Source organism: Bos mutus, chromosome 21, assembly GCF_027580195.1.
Source record: "Bos mutus isolate GX-2022 chromosome 21, NWIPB_WYAK_1.1, whole genome shotgun sequence".
Taxonomy (NCBI): domain Eukaryota; kingdom Metazoa; phylum Chordata; class Mammalia; order Artiodactyla; family Bovidae; genus Bos; species Bos mutus.
The window spans coordinates 29,617,484-29,643,092 of NC_091637.1; the positions used below are offsets into that span (position 1 = coordinate 29,617,484).

General features: G+C 51.5%; 1 protein-coding gene across 1 annotated transcript in view; it reads left to right on the forward strand.

Moving 5' to 3' along the window:
• Positions 1-25,609, forward strand: part of ADAMTS7 (ADAM metallopeptidase with thrombospondin type 1 motif 7) — a 58,112-nt gene that overhangs the window by 25,077 nt on the left and 7,426 nt on the right. Inside the window, 10 exon segments of the mRNA XM_070358499.1 lie at positions 16,260-16,404; positions 17,141-17,233; positions 17,622-17,767; positions 19,166-19,335; positions 19,571-19,704; positions 20,627-20,747; positions 22,088-22,332; positions 22,564-22,705; positions 24,750-24,876; positions 25,285-25,498. Of these exon segments, the coding sequence (XP_070214600.1) occupies positions 16,260-16,404; positions 17,141-17,233; positions 17,622-17,767; positions 19,166-19,335; positions 19,571-19,704; positions 20,627-20,747; positions 22,088-22,332; positions 22,564-22,705; positions 24,750-24,876; positions 25,285-25,498 (1,537 nt within the window).

Consider the following 25,609-nt stretch of genomic DNA (forward strand, 5'->3'; position numbering starts at 1 on the left):
TGAAATGCAGTACTTGGATGCAATCTCAAAAACGACAGAATGATCTCTGTTCTTTTCCAAGGCAAAGCATTCAATATCACAGTAATCCAAGTCTATGCCCCAACCAGTAACGCTGAAGAAGCTGAAGTTGAACAGTTCTATGAAGACCTACAAGACCTTTTAGAACTAACACCCAAAAAAGATGTCCTTTTCATTATAGGGGACTGGAATGCAAAAGTAGGAAGTCAAGAAACACCTGGAGTAACAGGCAAATTTGGCCTTGGAATATGGAATGAAGCAGGGCAAAGGCTAATAGAGTTTTGCCAAGAAAATGCACTGGTCATAACAAACACCCTCTTCCAACAACACAAGAGAAGACTCTACACATGGACATCACCAGATGGTCAACACTAAAATCAGATTGATTATATTCTTTGCAGCCAATGATGGAGAAGCTCTATACAGTCAGCAAAAACAAGACCAGGAGCTGACTGTGGCTCAGACCATGAACTCCTTATTGCCAAATTCAGACTTGAATTGAAGAAAGTAGGGAAAACCACTAGACCATTCAAGTATGACCTAAATCAAATCCTTTATGATTATACAGTGGAAGTGAGAAATAGATTTAAGGGCCTAGATCTGATAGAGTGCCTGATGAACTATGGAATGAGGTTCATGACATTGTACAGGAGACAGGGATCAAGACCATCCCCATGGAAAAGAAATGCAAAAAAGCAAAATGGCTGTCTGGGGAAGCCTTACAAATAGCTGTGAAAAGAAGAGAAGCGAAAAGCAAAGGAGAAAGGAAAGATATAAACATCTGAATGCAGAGTTCCAAAGAATAGTAAGAAGAGATAAGAAAGCCTTCTTCAGCAATCAATGCAAAGAAATAGAGGAAAACAATAGAATGGGAAAGACTAGAGATCTCTTCAAGAAAATCAGAGATACCAAAGGAACATTTCATGCAAAGATGGGCTCGATAAAGGACAGAAATGGTATGGACCTAACAGAAGCAGAAGATATTAAGAAGAGATGGCAAGAATACACAGAAGAACTGTACAAAAAAGATCTTCACCACTCAGATAATCACGATGGTGTGATCACTCACCTAGAGCCAGACATCCTGGAATGTGAAGTCAAGTGGGCCTTAGAAAGCATCACTATGAACAAAGCTAGTGGAGGTGATAGAATTCCAGTTGAGCTATTCCAAATCCTGAAAGATGATGCTGTGAAAGTGCTGCACTCAATATGCCAGCAAATTGGGAAAACTCAGCAGTGGCCACAGGACTGGAAAAGGTCAGTTTTCATTCCAATCTCAAAGAAAGGCAATGCCAAAGAATGCTCAAACTACCGCACAATTGCACTCATCTCACACGCTAGTAAAATAATGCTCAAAATTCTCCAAGCCAGGCTTCAGCAATACGTGAACCGTGAACTTCCTGATGTTCAAGCTGGTTTTAGAAAAGGCAGAGGAACCAGAGATCAAATTGCCAACATCTGCTGGATCATCATAAAAGCAAGAGGGTTCCAGAAAAACATCTATTTCTGCTTTATTGACTATGCCAAAGCCTTTGACTGTGTGGATCACAATAAACTGTGGAAAATTCTTCAAGAGATGGGAATACCAGACCACCTGATCTGCCTCTTGAGAAATTTGTATACAGGTCAGGAAGCAACAGTTAGAACTGGACGTGGAACAACAGACTGGTTCCAAATAGGAAAAGGAGTACGTCAAGGCTGTATATTGTCACCCTGTTTATTTAACTTATATGCAGAGTACATCATGAGAAATGCTGGGCTGGAAGAAGCACAAGCTGGAATCAGGATTGCTGGCAGAAATATCAATAACCTCAGATATGCATATGACACCACTCTTACGGCAGAAAGTGAAGAGGATCTAAAGAGCCTCTTGAGAAAGTGAAAGTGGAGAGTGAAAAAGTTGGCTTAAAGCTCAACATTCAGAAAAAGAAGATCATGGCATCCGGTCCCATCACTTCATGGGAAATAGATGGGGAAACAGTGTCAGAGTTTATTTTTCTGGGCTCGAAAATCACTGCAGATGGTGACTGCAGCCATGAAATTAAAAGACGCTTACTCCTTGGAAGGAAAGTTATGACCAACCTAGATAGCATATTCAAAAGCAGAGACATTACTTTGCCAACAAAGGTCCGTCTAGTCAAGGCTATGGTTTTTCCTGTGGTCATGTATGGATGTGAGAGTTGGACTGTGAAGAAAGCTGAGCGCCGAAGAATTGATGCTTTTGAACTGTGGTGTTGGAGAAGACTCTTGCGAGTCCCTTGGACTGCAAGGAGATCCAACCAGTCCATTCTGAAGGAGATCAGCCCTGGGATTTCTTTGGAAGGAATGATGCTAAAGCTGAAACTCCAATACTTTGGCCACCTCATGCGAAGAGTTGATTCATTGGAAAAGGCTCTGATGCTGGGAGGGATTGGGGGCAGGAGGAGAAGGGGACGACAGAGGATGAGATGGCTGGATGGCATCACTGAATCGATGGACGTGGGTCTGAGTGAACTCCGGGAGTTGGTGATGGACAGGGAGGCCTGGCGTGCTGCGATTCATGGGGTTGCAAAGAGTCGGACACGACTGAGCGACTGATCTGATCTGATATTCTTTTTCATATTCTCTTCCATTATGGTTTATCAGGGGGTATTGAATATAGTTCCTTGGCCTATGCAGTGGGACCTTGTTTTTTATCCATCCCGTATATATGATAGTTTGTATCTGCCTATCTCAAACTCCCAGTCTTTTCTCCCCCATGTCCCTTCCCCTCTAACCATAAATCTGTTATCTATGTCTGTGAGTCTGTTTCTGTAGATACGTTCAATTTGTGTTGTATTTTAGATTCCACATACAAGTGATATCATATGGTATTTATCTTTCTCTTTCTGTATCACTAGTGTAATAATCTGTAGGTATATCTATGTTGCTGCAAATGGCATTATTTCATTCATGTGTTTAATTTTGCTTTTGTTTCCATTGCTTTGTAGACTGACATAAGAAGACAGTGGTAATGGTTTTGCCTGTGTTCTCTTCTAGGAGTTTAATGGTGTCATCTCTTATATTTCAGTCTTTAAGCTATTTTAAGTTTATTTTTGTGTATGGTGAGAGAGTGTGTTCTCACATCATTGATTTGTGTGTGGTTGTCCAACTTTCCCATCAGCACTTGCTAAAGAGACTATCTTTCCTCCATTGTATATTTTTGCCTCCTTTGTCAAACATTAATTGGCCATGGGTGTGTGGCTTTATTTCTGGGCTCTCTATTCTCTTCTGTTGATCCATATGCTATTGTGCCAATACCACGCTGTTTTGATTACTGTAGCTTTGTTGTATTATTCAAAGCCTGGGAAGGTTATACCTCCAGCTTTGTTTACTCAGAATTGCTTTGGTAATTGAGTCTTTCATGGTTCCATATAAATTTTAGGATTTTTTGTTCTAGTTCTGTGAGGAATGTCATGAGTAATTTGATAAGTATCACATTACATCTATAGATTGCTTTGGGTAGTAGAGTGGCCATTTTAATGGTATTCTTCCAATCCAAGAGCTTGGGCTATCTTACCATTTCTTTGAATCATCTTCAATTTCCTTTATGAATGTGTTGACCATGATGGCTACTCCATTTCTTCTGAGGGATTCCTGCCCGCAGTAGTAGATATAATGGTCATCTGAGTTAAATTCACCCATTCCAGTCCCTTTCAGTTCGCTGATCCCTAGAATGTCGACATTCACTTTTGCCATCTCTTGTTTGACCACTTCCAATTTGCCTTGATTCACGGACCTGACATTCCAGGTTCCTATACAATATTGCTCTTTACGTCATCGGACCTTGCTTCTATCACCAGTCACATCCACAGCTGGGTATTGTTTTTGCTTTGGCTCCATCCCTTCATTCTTTCTGGAGTTATTTTTCCACTGATCTCCAGTAGCATATTCGGCAGCTACTGACCTGGGGAGTTTCTCTTTCAGTATCCTATCATTTTGCCTTCTCATACTGTTCATGGGGATCTCAAGGCAAGAATACTGAAGTGGTTTGCCATTCCCTTCTTCAGTGGACCACATTCTGTCAGACCTCTCCACCATGACCCACCCATCTTTGGTGGCCCCACAGGGCATGGCTTAGTTTCATTGAGTTAGACAAGGCTGTGGTCCTAGTGTGATTAGATTGACTAGTTTTCTGTGAGTATCGTTTCAGTGTGTCTGCCCTCTGATGCCCTTTTGCAACACCTACCGTCTTACTTGGGTTTCTCTTACCCTGGACGTGGCGTATCTCTTCACGGCTGCTCCAGCAAAGCGCAGCCGCTGCTCCTTACCTTGGACAAAGGGTATCTCCTCACCGCCGCCCCTCCTGACCTTGAACGTGAAGTAGCTCCTCTAGGCCCTCCTGCGCCCACGCAGCCACCGCTCCTCGGACGCGGGGTAGCTCCTCTTGGCCGCCTCTCCTTGTGCATGGGTCCTCCCAGCTTCTGCCCCTGACCTCGGACATGGGGTAGCTCCTCTTGGCTGCCGCTCCTCGGGCATGGGGTCCTCCCAGCTTCTGCCCCTGACCTCGGACGTGGGGTAGCTCCTCTCGGCTGTGCTTGTGCACCGTCACAGTCGCCCACGCTTAGAGATGTTTAGTATTGCTATATTCTTTTAGTTTTTGCTTGTCTGAGAAATTCTTTATCTTTCCTTCTACTCTAAATGATAATTTTGCTGAGTAGAGTATCCTAGGTTGCAGATTTTTCTCTTTCAGGACTTTGAATATATCTTGCCGTTCTCATCTGGCCTGCAACATTTCTGTAGAGAAATCAGTTCACATCCTCATGGGGGTTCTTTTGTGATTTAACTCTTTTTCTCTTGATGCCTTTAGAATTCTCTCTTGAACTTTTACTGTTTTAACTGAAATATGTCTTGGTGTAGGTCTTTTGGATTCATTTTGTTTGGAACCCTCTGTGCTTCCTGAACCTGGATATCTGTCTCCTTCAGGTTTGGAAAGTTTTCAATCATAATTTCTTCAGACACGTTTTCAGGCTTCTTTGCTCTTTCTTCTCCTCCTGGGAGCCCTCTGGGAGTTATGTGTAGATTGGCACACTCTGTTTTATCCCATAGACTCTTATTATATTGCTTTCATTTTTTTCGTTTGGCTTTCTGTCTGCTGTTCTGATTGGGCGATTTACATTATTTTATCTTCCAGATCACATATTTGTTCTTGTGCATTATTCATTCTGCTACTCATTGCCTTTAGCTTAGCTTTCATCTTGGCAAATGAGTTCTATATATTTTCCTTGATTCCTTTTTATAATTTCTAATTCATTTTTTACTGTAACTTGCATTTCTATCAATAATCCTTCTTAGTTCCTTCAATATTATCATTATCTTCTTTTTAAACTCAGTGTCTATTAGACTGAAGAAATCTGTTTCATTGTTTTTTCAGGAGAACTCTCTTAATTGTTTAATTTGGAATGGTCCCTCTGCTTCTTCGTTTTACCTGTATTTCTCTTGCTCTATGAGTTTAGGAGAAACCATAATCTGTTGTAGTCTTAGAAGGCTGTTTTTGTGTGGGAGGCTGTGTAGCCTGGGTGGGTTTAATATTTTTGGTGCAAGGACTGTTTTTAGTATAGATCCCTGCCACCTCTTTCCTTAGTATGTGCTGGCCATTATCCCCTTGATAAGAGGTGTGACTGGTGTTGTCTTCAGGGCCTGCACTAGATGTTGAGCTCCTCTGCTCTGTGTTTGTCACTGCCCTGTTCAACTGCTCCCTAATTATTGGAGTAGAAGCCAATAATGTTTCTGAGCTGCAGTGCAAGGTAGGTGAGTTTGGAGCACTCCCACTGGCAGAGGAGCCACTGAGTTTTGCTCTGCCAGAACTGTCCACTGGTGGGCATGCTCTATCACGTCACCCATTGTGGGGGATCAAAAGTCCACTGTTGGCACTGCGCTCGGCTCCCCCTCAACCCTGGGAATGCCAGCAGTCCACCCTGGTGTTTCTCAGGTGTTGTTTTCACAAGGCCTCCAGCGCAGATCCAAGAAGTCAGGTCCCAGACTGCAGTAATCATGTACATGGACTCGCTGAGGGAGCTATGGAGGCAACTCAGATCCTGGCCCAGCCCAGCCCCACAGCATGTGCCCACAAAACCCACAACTCCTAAGGCCAGACCTCCCAGCCACAGGAGCACCCACTGTCTGCTTGAATGTCCTGCAGGTGCTGAATTTACCAAGCTGGCAGCAGAGGTGTAAATCTGCAGCTCACACAGCCAGGGAGAGATTTCAGCCCTGCTTTATAAGTTATGTGGTCCCTAGGGCTTACCTATGATTTCAGCCCCACCTCTGCACATGGGAAACTCACTGGCACCTGAGGTGTGGGAGCCCACTGAGGTGGTGGCTAGAGCATCGGAGCCAGCCAAGGCAGTGTTTGGGTTATGTGGACTCACCCAGGCTGGAGCCCACCCAGGTGGCAGCTGGGGCATGGAGAAATAAGCTGCAAGGGCAGCCCTGCCCCTCCCTTCACATGCCACTTAACTGTGGCACATTGCTTCTATGGTGGGCCCTGGCTTTTTCTGCAGACAACCTGGTTGTATCTGTACCATGCTCCAGCCACTTCAGGCTACTTCCACACAGCCAAGACCAGTCCTTGTTCCAGATCTGTCCTCTAAACCCCAAGTTTCAGCACCAGCCCCTGCCCATACCATAGGATGCTTGTCTTCAGGCTGGAGCATGCAGGCTGGTTGCGTTGTCTATGTAGGTCTTTCTGTTCTGCCTGCCACAAACCAGTTGTTATACTCTCCTCTGAGCCTGCATAGTTCCCTTTCTGTCCCCATTGATCTTCCTGAAGGTGAGGGGGCTTCCCAGGGTGTGGGACTCTGTCCTCTTTTACTGTTCCCTCCCAGGGGTGCAGGTTGCATCCTGCTTCCTTTTCTCCTCCTCCCCCCATCATCTTACCCAGTTATGTGGAGATCTGTCCCTTCAGGTGTTTGAGGTCTTCTGCTAGTGTTCGGGGGGGGGGGAGGGCTTGCCAGGTGTCACTAGTGGTATAGAACCTGCCTGCCAATGCAGGAGACATTGGGTTCAATCGCTGGGTCAGGAAGATACGCTGAAGAAGGGCATGGCAACCCACTCCAGTATTCTTGCCTGGAGAATCCCAAGGACAGAGGAGCCTGGAGGGCTATGGTCCATAGGGTTGCAAAGAGTCAGCCACAACTGAAGCAACTTAGCACAGCACAGCTGGTGTTCAATAGGTATTCTGTGAGAATTATTTCATATGTAGATATATTTTTGATGTATTTGGGGCAGGAGCTGAGTTCCACATCCTTCTACTCTACCATACTGTTTTGATTACTGTAGTTTTGTAGTATAGTCTGCAGTCAATGAGTATGATCTCCAGCTCTGTTCTTTCTCAAGATTATCTTGGCTATTTGAGGTCTTTGTGTTTCCATACAAATGCTAAAATTATTCTAGTTTTGTGATAAATGCCATTGGTATTTTGGCAGAGATTGCATTGAATCTGTAGATTGCCTTGGATAGTATGATCATTTTAACAATACTGATTCTAACCTATGAACATGATGTATCTCTCCATCTGTTTGTGTCATCTTCAATTTCTTTCATCAGTGTCTTATTTTATGGGTACAAGTTTTTTACCTCCTTAAGTAGGTTTATTACTAGATATTTTATCCTTTTTGACGTGATGGTAAATTGCTTTCCTTAATTTTTTTGTGATAATTTATTGTTACTGTATAGAAATGCAATAGATTTCTTGATATTAATTTTGTATCTTGCAGCTTTACCAAATTCATTGATGAGCTCTAGTAGTTTATTTGGTGGCATCTTAAGGATTTTTCTGTGTATAGTGTCTTGTCATCTGCAAACAGTGCCTGTTTTCTTTTTTTCAATTTGAATTACTTTTATTCCTTTTTCTTGTGTGATTGCTGTGGCTGGGACTTCCAGTACTATGTTGAATAAATGTGGAGAGAGTGGGTATCCTTGTTTTATTCCTGATCTTAGAGGGAATACATTCAGTTTTTCACCATTGAGTATGATGTTAGCAATGGGTTTGTTGTTTATGGTCTTCATTATGTTGAGTTATATCGCCAACTTGATGGACATGAGTTACAGCAAGTTCCGGGCATTGGTGATAGAGAAGCCTGGCATGCTGCAGCCCATGGGGTCACAAAGGGTTGGACACGACTGAGCAGCTGAACTGATATTCTCTCTATTCCCACTTTTTGGAGGGAATGTTTGATTCATAAATGTTTGAATTTTGTCAAAAGGTTTTTCTGTGTCTATAGAGGTGATCGGAGAAGGCAATGGCAACCCACTCCAGTACTCTTGTCTGGAAAATCCCATGGATGGAGGGGCCTGATGGGCTGCAGCCCATAGGGTCGCTAGGAGTTGGACATGACTGAGTGACTTCACTTTATTTTTTCACTTTCATGCATTGAAGAAGGAAATGGCAACCCACTCCAGTGTTCTTGCCTGGAGAATCCCAGGGACGGGGGAGCCTGGTGGGCTGCCGTCTATGGGGTTGCACAGCGTCAGACACGACTGAAGCGACTTAGCAGCAGCAGCAAGCAGCATAGAGGTGATCATATGGCTTTTATTCTTCAGTTTGTTAATATGGTGTATCACCTTGATTGATTTGCAGACATTGAATTATCTTTTCATTTCTGAGATAAATCTCACTTGATCAGAGTGTATGATCCTTTTAATGTATTGTTAGGTTCTAATTGATAATATTTTGTTGAGAATTTTTGCTTCTGTGTTCATCAGTTGTATTGGTTTGTAATTTTCTTATCTTTTTGATGTCTTTGTCTGGTTTTGAGGTTAGGGTGATGCCTTGTGGAATGAGTTCAGAAGTGTTCTTTCCTCCAAAATTTTTTGGAATAGTTTGAGAAGAAAAGGTGTTAACTCTCCTCTAAATATTTGTGTAGTTCTCCTTTGAAGCCATCTGGTCCTGGACTTTTGTTGGTTGGGAGTTTTTTGTTTTTAATTCCTGATTCAATTTCATTACTGGTAATTTGTCTGTTCATGTTTTCTGTTTCTTCCTGGTTCAGTCCTAGGAGATTATATATTTCTATATAGGAATTTATCTGTTTCTTCTGGATTGTTCATTTTATTGGCATATAGTTGTTTGTAGTAGTCTCTTATGATCCTTTGTATTTCTCTGGTATCACTTGTAAATTCTTTTTCATTTCTAATTTTGGCCCTCTCTCTTTTTTTTCTTAATGAGTCTGGCTAAAGGTTTATCAATTTTGTTTGCCTTTTCAAAGAACCAGCTCTTTGTTTTGTTGATCTTTTCTATTGTTTTTATTTTTTTTTTTTTTTTTAGTCTCTATTTCTAAATGATTAGCCTAAGTTTTACCACTCATCTTTACTTTATGCAATGCCAATTTTTAAATGCAGATATAGGCACATCAAACTAATATGTGGAGTCACCAAAATGACACAATTCATATTTCATACCTCATATTTATTAGAACTCTTGGTATAGTGCACAAGACTTATTTGACTGGTTTTATTTCACTTGGTAACATGTGTACATTTTCCCAGAACTCTGGATCCATCTTTACATTTCCTTCTAGCCCATCATTTTCAATGCAATAATTGGATGATACAAGGAAGCAACACAAATAGCAAAGATGATGGAGTTCCTTGGTCATTTGTGTTTCCTAAGACATCATACCTTCTTTCTGCATTTGAAGCAAGTTCTGGTTCAAGTGCCAAGTGTGGCCTCTGGGGCTGTCTTAGACATAATACACTTATCTTGCATTTTCTTAGAGTCTCAATGAATTCTCTGCATTGTGAATCCACTGGGACTCTGCTCATGAGGTGGCAAGGAACAGTGGACACAGATATCATGTATCTCCTCACGCAAATGCCTCTTGTCCCATTAGAACCTCCTTAACAAAACACAAGTTCAAAAATACTGAGTTCAAGATGGCAGTAGGAGAGCTTTGAATCACCTGCTGCACTCTTCCCCATCTATGTTCTTTGGGCAGCAACTTTCAACTTTTCATTCTTTTTAGCTTTTCTTACCTTATTTACTTTCATATTTCCAAAAGTCTTCCTAGAGTGCTGTTTCTTGATTTTTCAGTTTAGATATCATCTGATGACTTGTACAATGGAAGGTTGGAATTTAGCCCCTTTGTGTCACTTCCTGCCCACATTTGCTCCCCCACCCCTGCCACCACATCCCAATATCATGCTAGCATATCTTGATTAAATCCTTGTCTACTGTTTTCTTTATTGTTGTTGTATAGATAATGCCAAACCAAGCGTTGTAACAAAATGATTTTCTTTTTAAGAACCACTGTATTTGCCTAGTTTCCTTTGCTTCTCTAAGTCTTCCATATCCTGCAACAATTCTGCAAAATGTCTGTGAATCCAGGTTTTCCAAAGGCAGTCCCTCCCGTGTCCTCTCACAGTTCCCTTCTTTCCTGGACATACCCCTCGACATCCCTCTATCCTTCTGCTCTCATCTAACCTGGATGATGTCTACTTCTCTCTTAAAATTATCGTGCAAGATCTTCCTGTTTCCTGGGTCTCATGCTACCTTTTTTAGAGGGGTTTACTTCTTTGTTTTGGTGGAGCATATCCTCAAGTAGCCTTCTGAGAAGAGATGTGTAGATTTGCTTGTCTTAAAATGTTTGCTTTTTTTTTTTTTTCTTCCCTCATACCTGATTGATCTTTTGATAGCAACTTCCAAGTTAAAAGTCTTTCTCCCTCAGAATTTCAAAGGTATTTTTCCTTTGTTTTCTATCTTCCAACACTGCTATTGACAAGTCTCATACCAGTCTGAGTCCCAAACCTTTTATGTGACCTTTTAAAAAAGTCTGGAAGCTTTTAGGATTTTCTTTATCTCTCTCTCAATATAGAGAATACTCTCTCTCTTTTTTTCCTCTTGGTCTGTGTCTCTCTTTCTTTGTCTTGGTAATCTGAACTTTTGCGATTATGTGCCTTGATTTACCTTGGGGTGGTGATGGGGGGCACTTGCTAGGCCCTTTTAATCTAAAAACTCAAGTCCTGCAGTTCTTGGAAATAGTCTTATTTATTTGATAGTCATCTCTCATTTTCTCCTTCTGGAACCCTTAATATTCAGCTGTTCTCTCCCTTTTTTTTTTTTTTTTTTACACTTTTTAACTTTTTTTGACTCATTCTGTTTTCTGAAAGACATCCTTATCTTTGCCTTACAAGCTTTCTATTACATTAAAAAATGTTTTTCCTATTGTACTTTTAACTTCATGAAATTTCTTATTTGCTAAATATTCCTTTTTATTATCCTGTTCTAGTTTCATGGGTATAATATCTTACCTTGTTGAAGTTGTTATTTAGTTTTTTCTTTAACTCCCTGAAATATCTGTCTTTTCTTTGAGTTATTTTTTAGAACCTATCTTTCATGTGAAGGATTTTCTTGAGATGGCATGGCTGTATTCCCTCCGTGGAAGGAGGTGCTGGGCTGCCAGTCGGGAGGTCTGTGGACTAGGCAGCACTGTTTCAAGTCACCGCTGAGGGACTGGTTGGGATGGAGCAGTTTCTTTGGGGTATCTTCAAACGTCAGTATCTAGGGTCATTTTTCTGAGTGATTTCACTCCAGAGAGGTATTCTCTAGTCTTTTCCTGGAAGGTGTAAGTCTGACTACAGCTTTCTGGCTCCCAGATGGGGAAGGAGCTTGGTGATTATCTCAGCTTTCCTTGTGCAGACTTTCGCTTGTTCTTTTCTCTGTGGGCCCCTCTGCCTCGGGTCTTCCACCGTGCCTAGTGTTCCTGGGCCAGGTCTCCTGGATCACCCTCTCCAGAGAGTGACCCCAGTCCTCTGCCAGGCAGGGAGGTGGCCATGGCCCTGCTCTAGAGGGTTGGGAAGGGGATCTGGGGTCTGATGAAGTCTTACAGACTTTGAGCCAGGCTCTAGTCTTCAGTCTCCCTGGCACCCAGGCCTCCAGGGGTCCCTCAGGTTTCCTGAGCGTTTCCAGTGTCCCTCTTCTGGGTGGTCTCTCTCTGCATGACTGGCTGTCAGCATTCAGTGCTGTAGTAAGTCAGCTGCTACTTGATCATCTGCTTTCCAGCTTCTAGAATTTTGCTAACATCTTTCATCTGCCATCATCACCTCTCCCTTGCCCCTTGTCTTTGTGGATTTATGCCTTGTTTATTTCTTTCCTGTCATCTTAGTGGGGTTCTGGAAGGGCATGGAAATAACTCTATATCTGCTCAATGGGCCATGTTTTTCTAGAAGTCCATTCACAGGGGTTTAAGCAGGGACATGACCAGGTTCTTTGTGGACATGAGAGCGAGGACCCTGGCCTCTGATAGAAGAGGGATTATTGGGTGGAGAGGGGACTAGAAGCAGGGAAGAGTTGACTTTGATGTTTAAGACCCTGGACTCTGACCCAGGCATCTACCCATGTTGGCAGACAAGTTACACTAACCCTTAAGCCTTAAAGACCGGGGATAATGATGGGACTGTGTCCCGGGTTGCTCTGAGGATTAAATGAGGAGGCATGTGACGTGTGTAGCACGGCGCTGGCCACATGGTTTGCATTCAGTGCCTGGTGACTGTTAGCACTGCTACAAGCGATGTGATAAGGAGCTGAAGCAGGAAAGTGGCCCGGCAGGGAGAGCCTGGTAGAAAATGATCCCAAGGGTCCGTCACCTCCCCACTTCGGGGCTGAAAATGAGAGAAGGGCTGGGAAATCAGAAGAGCAGCCACCCCTGCAGCACCCTGAGGGCTTTTTCCAGCTGTCCCCACCCATGGTGCTGCCCAGCACGCTGGCTTCAGGACAGACAGAAACAGGCATCTCTGTCTTCATTTGGCTGCTGGAATGCGTGAGGGACTTGCTTTGGGGCCTGGGGCGAGGGTGGGAGGAGAAGGCCAGAGCCTGAGCCAGCCAGGGCCTCCCAGAACCTTGGCACCAAGAAGCGCTGGACAGAATGCTGGCAGAGAGACAGACACGTGGCCCATGAAGGGAGCTGGGGAGGGAGGGGAAGTTCCTCTTCCCAAGGGTGGCCGCACTCTCCCCTCTCCATCCCAGAGGGCTAGGCAGGAGAGGGTGCTGGGGTGGATGGTGTCATACCAACCTGACCCCCAGCCCTTCTGCCCTTAGTCTCCTTGCTGGAGGTGGACGGAAGACAGGACAGGCTCCACCTAGACAGGATGGGGGCCGGAAGGGCAAGATTCGCAGAAGGAAGGCACCAAGCGGGGTCTGGCGGTGTTTCCAGGATTTGACGGTGTCTCAGAAGCACTGAGACCACCCCCATTCCCCACTGGACACGACATTCCTTTGCTTCCTGCAGATAGATGCTCATCAGGCCGCACAGACCCAGATGTTAGCAAATCCCACTTGGTCTCAAACTGTGCTAAAGGGAAAGTGGTAGAGGAGGCAGTGCCCCTGTCTTCAAGCCCCTTACCACCTGAGGAGGGCAGCCCTGTGGGGTTCTGTGGGAATCTGGAGAGACGCAAGACATCCTCTCTGAGAAGGCACACCAGAGCTGCTCTCTAAGGACTAAGGGAGCATCATGAGGAAGAAGGATGCTCTAGGTGGGTGCATGGGTGGTCCAGGGCTGGCAGTGGGGGAATGTGGGTGGGACGGAGAATCTTCAGGAGGTGGTAGTCAGACTAGAGGAAAGTTTCAACGAGACTGTTCAGTGGCCAGTCCAAGAGGTCAACCTGAAGAACCCGAAGAGCCTTTCTGGGCTGAGTGTCAATTTAAAGGACCCTGCGGTTTCATAAGGGACCTCTCTTTTCATGAGCTACTATTTAGACCTGGGGCCAGGGAGGGAAGGCCCTGCTTGCTCATGTCTTTGCAGCCGGGGTTTCCGCAGGGAGAGAGGCAGGCCTGATCAAGTATTGTCCCCAACATCCGGTGACTCCCCACCCAGCCCCCAGCAGCGGGGAGGGGAGGAGGCACACAGGTCTCTCCCAGGTGATGGGTAGCTCCTTGCAGTCCTTGAGGTTGGAGTGGCACTTCCGACTGGAGCCATTCACTGTCTGCTCTGACCCCATGTGGGGCTGCCCGGCCCTGCTATAATTAGAGGGGAAGGGCTGACGTGTATCAGCAGCCTGGGGAGCCTGGCGGGGAGCCAACCAGAGGAAGGAAGGGCCGGCTGCCGGCCACCCGCCCGTGTAACTTTTCCCAAGTAGATGCTGCTATTTATACCTCTGTTGCTTGGGATCACATAGGCTGCCTCAGCCTCTTGTAGATGAGGTTGTGAAGGCTCAGAGAGGGTGAGGGATGGCCCAAGGCCACACAGCATCTGAAACTGGGCAGAGTGGAACTGGGGTTTCTGACTCCCTAGTCAGCATCTGGGCCAGAATGTGGCTCTGATTCTGGTGTGGGTCCTACAAAGACACCCCCGGCCCCGACCAGAACCCCCCAGCCATAAGATGGCCCTGAGAGACTGTTGCTGCCTGGCTTTCCAGCATCCGGCTCACAGGAGCTTGATACCCGGCACATCAGCACTGGGTGTTGGCTGGAAAACTGAAGGGCTGGGTGTGCCCCAGGACCTACTTGTGTGGAGCTGAGGCATGTTGGACCCAGTCAGAGGAGCCCCCTGGCTGGGTCTGAATCAGCGGAGTGGGTGAACCCCCCAGTCACATTTTAAATTGTGTCCTACCAGACGAAAAGGAGCCCCAGGGCCAGGTTGACCCTACACAGACTCACACAGACACACACACACACACCCCCCTACCGCTACACCCCCTCAGCTGATGTTTGGCCCCAGGTTGTGGGTTCAGGGAGCCCCAGGATGAGGCTAGCAATCAGAAACCTCCTTGCTCCCTGCCACACCTCAGCTGCCGTGGTTTAGAACTTGTATTTGAGATGAAGTGTTTGAGGCAGGCTCATGATGGGATGGGAGGGGCTTTTCACTTAGGGTAGCCCAGCCAGTGGACACACGGGCTGGCAGCTGGCAGCCTGGCTGGCATCACATCCTGACCATCGCTGCCCACGCACATGACACAGGGCACATGGCGCACTGCCATGGACCCTGGATGTGTAAGGAAACAGTGGTGGTAGAGTTTTCTGCTTGGGGGTTGTAAGGAGCAGATAAGAGAGTTCCCGCTCAGGACCCAGAGCCAGCCTGGCCTGCAGTCATCTAGGGCAGAAGACTGGGTCCCACACCTGCTCGTATGCCCCATGTCCATCCTAGACGGTCTGTTTCCAGCTAACACAAAGGGTCCAGGTGGTTCTGGGTGGAGAGGGGCCCCCAGGGTCCTCAGCAGGAGTCTAGTCACTGAGGCTCTGGGTGGAGCCCGGGCCCTGCCACCAGCCAGGGGCCTTGGGAGACCACATTCCCTAGCCAGGGAATGTGGCTCCTCTGAAATCTGGACTCCTGGATCCCAGGGACTGACTGCCCCCCAGCCTCTCCCCATTCAGGCCTGCACGGTGGCCTATTTCTCGACCCCTCCATATTCTGCAGCCCCTCTGTGGCCTGTTGTGTCTCCTCCTTCCCACCTGGCCAGACCCCAGCATCTATCAGCTCCGCCCTTCTTCCCCCGCCTCCCTCCATCCTAACCTGGACCCTCTGCTCATCCTGGCTCCCTAACCCGGCACCAGCCACCCTCCAGCCTCCCAGACTGGAAGACTAGGGGGTTTCTGCCTCCCCCAAGCTGTTTAGCCTGGGACCCCAAGTCCCATAGATCCTGTTTTCCTCCTGTTGCTACCAGGAAGGGCACAGGAGAAAATAAGGGAATGACAGAGACTGGCAGGCAGAGCTGCCCCTGGGCTCTCTCCCAGGTGGGCAGCCAGGTAGGGGCAGCCTGCAGGCCTTGGTCCTCGTACAGATCCCCTTGGTCCCAGCCTGGGGTGGAGGGCTGTCGTATCAGCTGTGATGTGATGCTCTGCAGATCCTAGACTGAGCGGGGGACTGAGGCACTCTGAGCAGGGTCACATGTGGGCCTAGTGTTCCAGAAGACTTCAGAGGGAAGGGCCTCTGGGCTGGATCTTGCAGGGGGAGGCCCCACGGTGGAGGAGTGGGGAGACTGTTGGGAGTAGAAGGGACGGTTTGTGAAGAGGCCTAGCCCTGGGGGGTGGGATGAGTTATTTAAATAGCTGGAGTGACCTGGAGATAGATGGGAAAGACTGGGAGCCTTTCATGCTAGGTTATGTCAAAAAACAGGCTGGATGAGTAAGGAGGCTGGAGTTTTCCTGTTCAGTTTAAAGCTTTAAGCCCCTTCCCACCTCTCCTGCCCTCCTGTACTGGTGAGGCCTCCTTGATGGGTCTCTCAGGCTGCCCCCTTTAGGGCCCCAGAGGACAGGCAGCCCCTTACCCCACACTTCTGTCCCATCTCTGCAGCCGTGGGTGGGGCCTGTGCCTGGATGACTCTCCCAGCAAGGATGTCATCGACTTCCCTTCCATACCGCCTGGCGTCCTCTACGATGTGGGCCACCAGTGCCGCCTCCAGTACGGGGCCTACTCTGCCTTCTGCGATGACATGGACGTGAGTGGAGCGGGGGGCAGCCCTCAGCAGCCTGCAGACCCCTCCCAGCCAGGCTCGGTCCACACATGATGCCCATGAGACATAAAGTGGCCTGTGGGCAAGGCCTTGGGTTGGGTGGCCCTAGACCCAGGTCTGCATTCTGGGTGGGCCATTCGCCAATGGTGGGACTTCAGGCAAGCCCCTTACCTACTGGGATTTTCTGGTGGCTCAGTTGGTAAAGAATCTGCCTACAATGCAGGAGACCCAGGTTCAACCCCTGGGTGGGGAAGATCCCCTGGAGAAGGGAACGGCAACCCACTCCAGTATTCTTGCCTGGAGAATTCCAGGGATAGAGGAGCCTGGTGGGCTATTGTCCACAGGGTCGCAAAGAGTCAGACATGACTGAGCGACTAATACTTACCTACTGGAGCTGGATTGTAAGAGATAAAATAAAACCTCTACTGTCAGGTCCTGGGGAAGATCGCCCGAAGTGGTGGCCACGGGCATGTCATCTTCTAACAGGGTGTCTCCAGTTGAGGGGCTGTGGCTGGAGAGCTGTGGGTGATCTGGGGACTGCGCTGAGCCACAAATCCAATGGTCTGGGGAGAGATAAGAAGGGACCTCTGGGGCTTCCACCTACAGAATGTGCCAGCCCCAAGGAGGGATTCCCAGGGGACTCGAGGAGGCAGCGAGGGGTAGGGCAGGTGGAGGCGTAGGGGAGGAGGTGAGGGTGTGGCCTCTGTGCTCCTTCTTGCAGAATGTCTGCCACACACTCTGGTGCTCCGTGGGGACCACCTGTCACTCCAAGCTGGATGCAGCTGTGGACGGTACCAGCTGTGGGGAGAGCAAGGTAGGGGAGCCCCAGTCCAGCTGCAGAGCAGGTGAGACACCTGCTGCGTCCATGCTCTGGGCTCGGCCTTGGTTCACAGACTCACCAGTGTTCTTCGCCGACCCCCAGCCCTCTCTGGCCTGAGTCCCCATCTGCAGAATGGAGGCTTTGGGACAGAGCTTGACTGAGCAATTCTCCAAGGTGCCTCCACCTCTGAGAGTCAGCATGTGGGCTCTGTTTTATTCTTTGTTCAAGTCTACCGTGGGGCCTGTCTTGGGTGACTGGAAGGGGGCCTCCCCCAGCCCTTGGGGTCTTCCCCTCTGGGCCCTTCCAGGCCTTCCACCCACCTTGTTCTCACTAGGGTGAGGAGCTTGGAGTGGGCTTGCTCTGCATTTGTCTGTCTTGGTAGTGGTGTCTGAATGGGGAGTGTGTTCCCGTGGGCTTCCGGCCCGAGGCCGTGGACGGTGGCTGGTCTGGCTGGAGCGCCTGGTCCCTCTGCTCGCGGAGCTGTGGCATGGGCGTGCAGAGCGCCGAGCGGCAGTGCACGCAGCCTGCGTGAGTGCGGGGCACCTGGGGCAGGTGGGGTGGGGTGCCCTGAGCAGAGTCAGCGATTCAGTCTGTCCCAGTCTCCCGTTCTCAGAAGTATCCCCATGGAGGCCAAGCCCAGAGTGTCCAGAGCCACTTCGGGTCACTTCTAGGAGTGCCCTGGTGGCTAGTTGAGTCACAACTATTGTGAGAAGGGAACGCTCTGCAGAGCGTTTCTCTGACGCTATTGCAGAGAAGGGAACACCAAGGCTTGGAGAGTGGAGCCACTCATTAGAGGCCACACCACAAAGCAGCAGCTGATGGGAGGGAGGCAGGGAAGACAGTGGCTCAGAGCTTAGACCCTGAACCTTGGATGGATAGAGTTCAAATCCCCTCTCCTCTCCTCATGCAGCGGCCCTCTCCACCCCTTCTCAGGGCCTCAGTTTCCCGAGAAAGTATACGATGGGCAGCAGCAGTGCCCATCCGGTAGAGTTGTCATCACGGATAAGTGCACTAAAGCTCTGCAGCTAGTCTGTAGTAATTGCTCAGTAAATAGAGCCGTGTAGTGACATTGGAGGGCACGTGGGTCCAAGATGAGACTGGGGACAGCTGGGAGAACTGGTCAGCCTGGGAGGGGTGCTGTGTCACCTGGGGCGAGTGGCTTCATCTCCCTGGGCCTCGTTTCCCCGTCTCAGAGGGGTGAGGTGAAGATTCAGAGAGATGCAGAGGTCTGCCCTTCTGTGGACTGAGGGGGTGCTGGCACCTTCACTAGGCTGCCTCGGGAGGGGATCATGGGATTCAGAGCCAGGGCCTTCTAGGGCTCCATGCTTATACCCTGCCTTGTCTCCGGGTCTCTAGATCTGAGCAGGGTGGAAGCAGATGGGGTGGAGTTGGGGGTTCAGGCTCTGGGCTGGGCCAGGGCCAAGGGGGCTTCCTTTTGACCTGGATGGGGTGCTGCCACCAAGATCATGTCTGCTGACATATGGGCTGTTAGGACGCTGGGTCTCACAGGCTGGAGATTTGGAGTAGCCCCTCCAGCTAGTGCCAGTCAAGTCTGTAGCTTAGCCCAGCTTCTCAGTAACCCTCTGCAGAGGCAACCCCAGTCCCATTTTAGAGATGAGGAAACTGAGGCCCGGAGGGGTCCGGAGACTTTGCCAAGGTCACATAGCAGGTTGGGGGTAGAGCCCAGGCCTTGTGCTACCACCTTCCCTGAGATCCTTTCAAACAGGGAGACCAAGTCTGGGCCGAGGTGGGGGCGAGGGGGGCAAGGGGGGCTGGTAGGCAGAGCAGTGGGAGCGGAGGTGGGAGCTGGGAATCTCCGGGTATCGGGGTGTGGGAGAAGCTGCCTGCTCCAGGGGCCTGCTTCTGGATTCAGGTGTGCGGTTGGCTCCGCTGTCAGTGCTCACTCACCCCCACCCCGCCCCACAGGCCCAAATACAAGGGCAAATACTGCGTGGGTGAGCGGAAGCGCTTCCGCCTGTGCAGCCTGCAGGCCTGCCCCGCCGGCCGCCCCTCCTTCCGCCAAGTCCAGTGCAGCCACTTTGACGCCATGCTCTACAAGGGCCAGCTGCACACGTGGGTTCCTGTGGTCAATGACGGTGAGTCCGGCCGTCCGCGGGGACACTGAAGTCTGGGGGGCGGAGGTCCGAGGGCCCAAGGCTTGCCCAGTGACACAGGTGCCATCTGCGGGGCTGCCGCTCACTCCCTCCTGGCTCCTGGGGGCAGCCTTGCAGACACTACCAGCCCAGTGGAGCCCCCCGCCCGCCACTGATGCTCTTCCGGGTGTGACTCCTGCCCTGCCTGTCCCTCACGGCTCCTCTGCTTGGGCCCCAGTGAACCCCTGTGAGCTGCACTGCCGGCCCTCGAACGAGTACTTTGCTGAGAAGCTGCGGGACGCTGTGGTGGACGGCACCCCCTGCTACCAGGGCCAGGCCAGCCGTGACCTCTGCATCAATGGGATCTGCAAGGTGTGCCCAGCGAGGAAGAGGACCCTCTCTGCCTTCCTCCTGCTTCCCTCTGGCCACCCTCCCCAGGCTGTGCCACTGGGCTTCCCAGCTCTACCAGTGAAGCCTTTTGAGGGTCTCCCATTACCTCTCAGCAAAGCACCCCCCAATCCTCCTGGGACTGGACCCACCACACACACCATCAACCTCAGCCTCTGCGACTGCACCCGGCCTGCCTGCCATGGCTTCTGAGATCTGGCCTGGGCTGGCCCGGCCCCAGCCCGGAAACCAGAGCTCAGGCGGAGGCCCGACCTCCCGCTGGTTGAATGACCCCGGGCAAACGTTTCCTCTGCGATAAGGGGACTGTCCGTCCAAGAATCCACGTCACAGGGTTAAATGGGGTCACTTATCAGGGATTGCCGTGCAGGGGCTCGGCCCGGCAGAGAAAGCATCAGTGTGTGCTGACAATACTTAAAGACATTTCCAGCAGCAGCGGCGGCGGCGGCTTCCCTGCCCGAGTCCTCAGCACTTTCTTTCCCCTGCTCCCGACAGGGGAAGCTCCTGGGCGTAGAGGCCAGGGCTCAGGACCAGCAGAGAACATTGATTCATATTTCGGGGAAACTGTTGTCCATGCTGGTCAGGAGCCCCTGTATGCCCGCTGCCCCGCCTGCTGGGGCCGTTTACACAGCTTTTCCTGTCTCTTGTCTCGTTTGATCTCACAGCACATCTTCATGGTGTGGGTGGTTCCCCCTGTTCCACATCTGAGGAAACTGAGGCTCAGAGAGGTCGAGGGGTTTACTCGGGACTGGAGGCCACAACAGTGGTGGGCCCCTGCTCCGTGCCCCGAGCACTCTCCTCCCCACCCTGGCAGCCCCTGAGGTGGGGGCCAGAGAGGGCTTGCGGCCAGCGGCCCAGCACCAGGAGCCTCCCCTCCTATGCGTTACAGAATGTGGGCTGTGACTTCGAGATCGACTCGGGTGCCGTCGAAGACCGCTGCGGGGTGTGCCACGGCAACGGCTCCACCTGTCACACCGTGAGCGGGACCTTCGAGGAGGCTGAGGGCCTGGGTATGGAGAGGGACCACTGGTAGCAGAGGCGGGGGGTGCTCTTGGCCTGGTAGCCCTTCTTTGTCTCCCTTGAGCCCCTGCCTGCGTCTTCCTTGGTCCCCACCGAGGCTAGCGGTGGGAAGCAGGCACGCTGCCTTGCTGGGTCCAGGAACCAGGCAGGAGTCAGGGCCCCCAGGCCTAGATGCAGAGACCTGCCCTCCTAGGGAGTCCTCTTGCCCCAGGGACTCCAGGCTGGGCTAATGAGTGGCATTATGAAGCTTCAGAGAACCAACCCCACAGCTCTACTCCCGCACCCCAGGACCTGTTTTGCATACACTGTTTAAGTGCCGACTGTATGCTGGGTGAGGGAGACACGGAGGTGAAGAGCTTACAGTCTCATCTTGCAGTGGAGGGAGACCCAGAGGGGCTGTGAGAGCCCTGAGGAAGAAGGTCCTGACCTGGGGAGGTCAGGGAAGACTTCCTGTGGGGAGTAGAAGTCGAGCTGAATCATGAAAGACTCAGCGGAGATGAGGAAAAACATTACACATGCAGGAAAGAGCTTGTGCCCAACGAAGCCTGGAGGCAAGAAGGAGTATGCTGTCTGGGGACCTGACTGTACAGAAGGCAGGGCTGCCATGGGGCTTTGAATGCGTGGCCAAGAAGCTTAGATTTCATCCCCAGAGATGCAGCCCAGCATGGTGGTTAAAGCTCAGACCTCACAGCTTGATTCACATCCCAGCAGAGCCCTGGGGCAAGTTATGTAAGGTCTCTGTGCCTTGGTGTCCTCATCTGTAAAATGGGGCTAGCAGTAGTACCTGGGGGTACACAGGGTTGTTACACACGTAGGGTTCTTGGGATAATGCCAGGCATGGGTGTTGTGTGCTGTGCTTAGGCAACCAGTCGTGTCTAACTCTGCGACCCTGTGAACTGTAGCCCTCCAGGCTCCTCTGTCCATGAGGATTCTCCAGGCAAGAATACTGGAGTGGGTTGGCATTCCCTTCTCCAGACATGATGGGTACTATTTAGCAAAAGAACAAAAACAGGCTTTATAGGCATGAGGAGGACGTTATCAGGAGAAAGGTCAATTGGGTTTTTTAGAAAGGTCATGCTGGCCCCAGGTATAGGGTTAGGCCCAGCCCAGTGATAGACTGAGGTTTCCCAGAGAGGGGCCATCGGGCACGGGGGCAGGATTGCAGGAGCCCTTCCGAGTGTGGTGACCTAGAACAGATCTAAGTAGGGAAGTCCGAATCTTAACGACGAAACCTTGGCATCGGCGGGTGGGGCAAGTGGCGAGAGCTGCAAGGGCAGAGCACAGCTAGCCCTCTTCTTTTCACAACCTGTGCTCAACCCCTGGCCGACAGGGTATGTGGACGTGGGGTTGATCCCGGTGGGCGCCCGCGAGATCCGCATCGTGGAGGTGGCGGAGGCCGGCAACTTCCTGGCCCTGCGCAGCGAGGACCCGGATAAGTACTTCCTCAATGGCGGGTGGACCATCCAGTGGAACGGGGACTACGAGGTGGCGGGCACCACCTTCACCTATGCCCGCACAGGCAACTGGGAGAACCTCACGTCCCCTGGCCCCACCGACGAGCCTGTCTGGATCCAGGTGACCGTCTTCCGGGCCAGGCCCGGGCGGGGCAGAGGTGGAGTGCGTGGGACCCAGCCCCGTGGCAGGAGTGTGCCCTGGGGCAGTCGCGGAGCCTGGCTCTGAAACGGCCCCATGGGGTAGCCCCAGGTCCCGGAGGTAGCTGAGGTCGGCTCCTTTAGGATGGGTGTCAGGGCTGGGTTGCAGGAGAGGCCATCTCGTGCTCACAGGGCTCCCGCCTGCCTGCCCCAGCTCCTGTTCCAGGAGAGCAACCCCGGGGTGCGCTACGAGTACATCATCCACAGGGAGGCGGACGGCCACGACCACATCCAGCCGCCTGAGTTCTCCTGGCGCTATGGACCCTGGTCCAAATGCACAGTCACCTGTGGCACAGGTGAGGAGAGGGGTGGGCACGGCCGCTGCCCAGCGGGGCCTTTGTCTCTGGGCGGTGAGGCCCAGCTTCAGCCTCTGGCTCATTGCTTGTTTGCGGGGCGTCTCTGAGCTCGGAGTGCTGCTTCTGGGCCTCAGTTTCCTCATCTGTATAATGGGGCTAGCAGTGGTCCTGTCTCATGGGTCAGTAACTGGGAGAGTAACCAGGGTGAGGCAGGCATGGCACACGGCACTTGGCCAGCCCGTGTGTCTCCCCCAGAGAGGCGCCAGCTGCCCCTCCCTCTTCTCGCTGCTCAGCTCTGACAGGTCCTGTGTGAGCACTTCTCCCCCACACCTGGGACTTGACCACTTCATCCTCCTGGAGCCTTACCTGCATCCCCCTCAGGATGGGCTCCTCCCCTCCTCCAGCTTCCCCAGGGACCCCTCCTCCATGGGGCGCTCCTGTCTGTCCTGGGAGCCTGGAGCCTAACTTGTCTAGGCTGCTGCCCCTCCCCATGAGGAGGGTGGGGGAGGAGGGAAAGAAAGGAGATGGGAGGGGGAGGATGGAGTCGGACAGGGACGGGAGGCCAGGACGCAGCAAGCATCTCCCCACCCAACTCTGAGCCTCTTACCCGATGGCCCCATTATTCACCACATTTATTTATTTCTTTAAACTCTTTCTAAAAGGTGTAACAACTTGACTCTCCCCTCCCCGTGGTTCCTTCCGTATCCCTGCCCATCCCCCCACCCTCAGGGTACAGGGGTCTCCATATCAGGAATCTGGGACAGAGAGAGAGGCGTTTGGACATTCTTTGAAATGCCGTTAGGATTATAAAGTGAACAGTGATGCACTGAAGCTGGAGAGAAACCTTCAGAAGCTATCAGAATCATCCTTTCTCACTTAAGTGTTAAATTTACAAGTGCAAAAACAAATACCTTTGATGAACCAGACACGGGGGAACTGGTTTCCAGCAAATTGGTGGCTCCCCACGTGGACAGAATGGAATGTGTTGAGCAGCAAGTGGCAGGATCCTGACGAGGCATGGCTGGAGCAGTAAGGGTTTACTTGTCTCCTCAGTGAGAAGCCCCAGGGTGCACAGTCCAGGCTGGCGGCATGGCCTGCCGTGTTTTTAGGGACCCCTGTCAGCCCCATCTTCCCCTTGTGTGTATCACAAGATGGCATCCTTGGTCCAGACTTCTTGCCAGCTCTAGGTGGAAGGGAGAAGGGGCAAAGGGAGGGACTTGTGCCTTTTTCTCTCTGGCACGACTGTCCCAGACCCCCAGCTGCCAGGGAACCGCAGTGGGGAGTGTTTGGCATCGTGACCTTAAACAAACCCAGCGTTCTGTTAGGCAGGAAGGAGAGGGTGGGGTGGGGCAGGGAGACCGGAGGCTCAGGGAAGGGGTGAGCCCCTCTTCTGTGCTGTAGAGGGACAGGGGGGAGGCAGAGCCTTCTGGAGCTAGTCCTGTCACTGGGCCTCACAGGTGTATTGGGGGGAGGAGCACAGCCGTGCAAAGGCCCAGAGGCAGGCAGTACAGAGGGAGTGAAGGCCAGGAACCGTGACAAAGCTAATGGGGGGCCGTGGGGCCATAGGGGAGTGCCTGGCCGCGTGAACTGATGGATTTCTTCTTTATTGTTTCTGAGCACTGACCCTGCTGGGGGGCGGGGTGTAGACACAGGGTTGCACTAGGCTGTGGTTGCATTTAGCGCTAGTTGTGGTCTCACCAAGGCAGGTGTTATCGTTGCTCCCATTTACAGATGACGACACTGAGGTTCAGAGAGGCCAAGTGAGCTGCCCAAGGCTTCCCAGTTAGGAAGCTGCAGGGCTAGACCGCCCCCCTCCTCCACAGACCCTGCGCACTCTGCTGCCTCTGCAGGGGTGGGAGTGAAAGCCAGGAAGGCAGTGAGCAGGGGGCGGTGGGGGCCTGCCTTCATCCTGATGGAGGCAGCGAGGCCCAGTTCTGGAAGGGTTCTGAGCAGGGTGGGTGCAGCTGTGTCTTTGGGTGCAGGGTGGTTCGGGCAGGGAGTGCCGTGGGTGCCAGGCCCAGGCTGAGCCCCCATGGCCTCCCAGGCATGCAGAGGCAGAGTGTGCACTGCACGGAGCGGCAGGCGGGGCCTGTAGACGAGAGGCACTGTGACCCCCTGGACCGGCCGGATGACCGCCAGAGGAAGTGCAGCGAGGAGCCCTGCCCTGCCCGGTGAGCGTGCCGGGCGCCTGACTCCAGGTGTCCCTCACCAGAGGCCCTGGAAGAGCAGAGGGAGCTGGGCTCTGGGCCCCACCTCCCAAGGCTGGACCCAGCCTCTGGTTGCCCCTGACCTCAGCCTGGGCTCCTCCTCAATAACCAACACTAGCCAGGGACATCCCTGGTCACTCATGCTTGGGTCCCTGGATGTGGACACAGGCCTTGGGGCTTGCCCAGGTCTCCCAGGGGTGAAGGCGGCAGGAGCAAAGGGGACTGTGCCCGGTTGCTGGGCTTTGGGCACCAGAGTGCCATCTCAGGCTTGGAGCTCCGGGGACTCCTCCCTTGGGCTTAGGCCTGACCCTGAGTCCGAGTGCCTGAGAATGCCAGGCGGCCCCATGCTCATCTGCCCTTGTACACCCCCAGGTGGTGGGCAGGTGAGTGGCAGCTGTGCTCCAGCTCCTGTGGGCCTGGAGGGCTCTCCCGCCGAGCCGTGCTCTGCATCCGCAGTGTGGGGCTGGATGAGCAGCGCGCCCTGGAGCCGCCTGCCTGTGAGCACCTGCCCCAGCCCCCTGCCGAAACCCCCTGCAACCGCGATGTGCCCTGTCCGGCCACCTGGGCTGTGGGGAACTGGTCTGAGGTGAGCATCAGCACGGGTGGGGTTAGCTCTGCCATTGGTCTTGGGCTACAGGGAGGCAGAGACAGTGTTCCGGGAACCCCTACTGCTGGGCACCATGGTGGGAGGGGGACT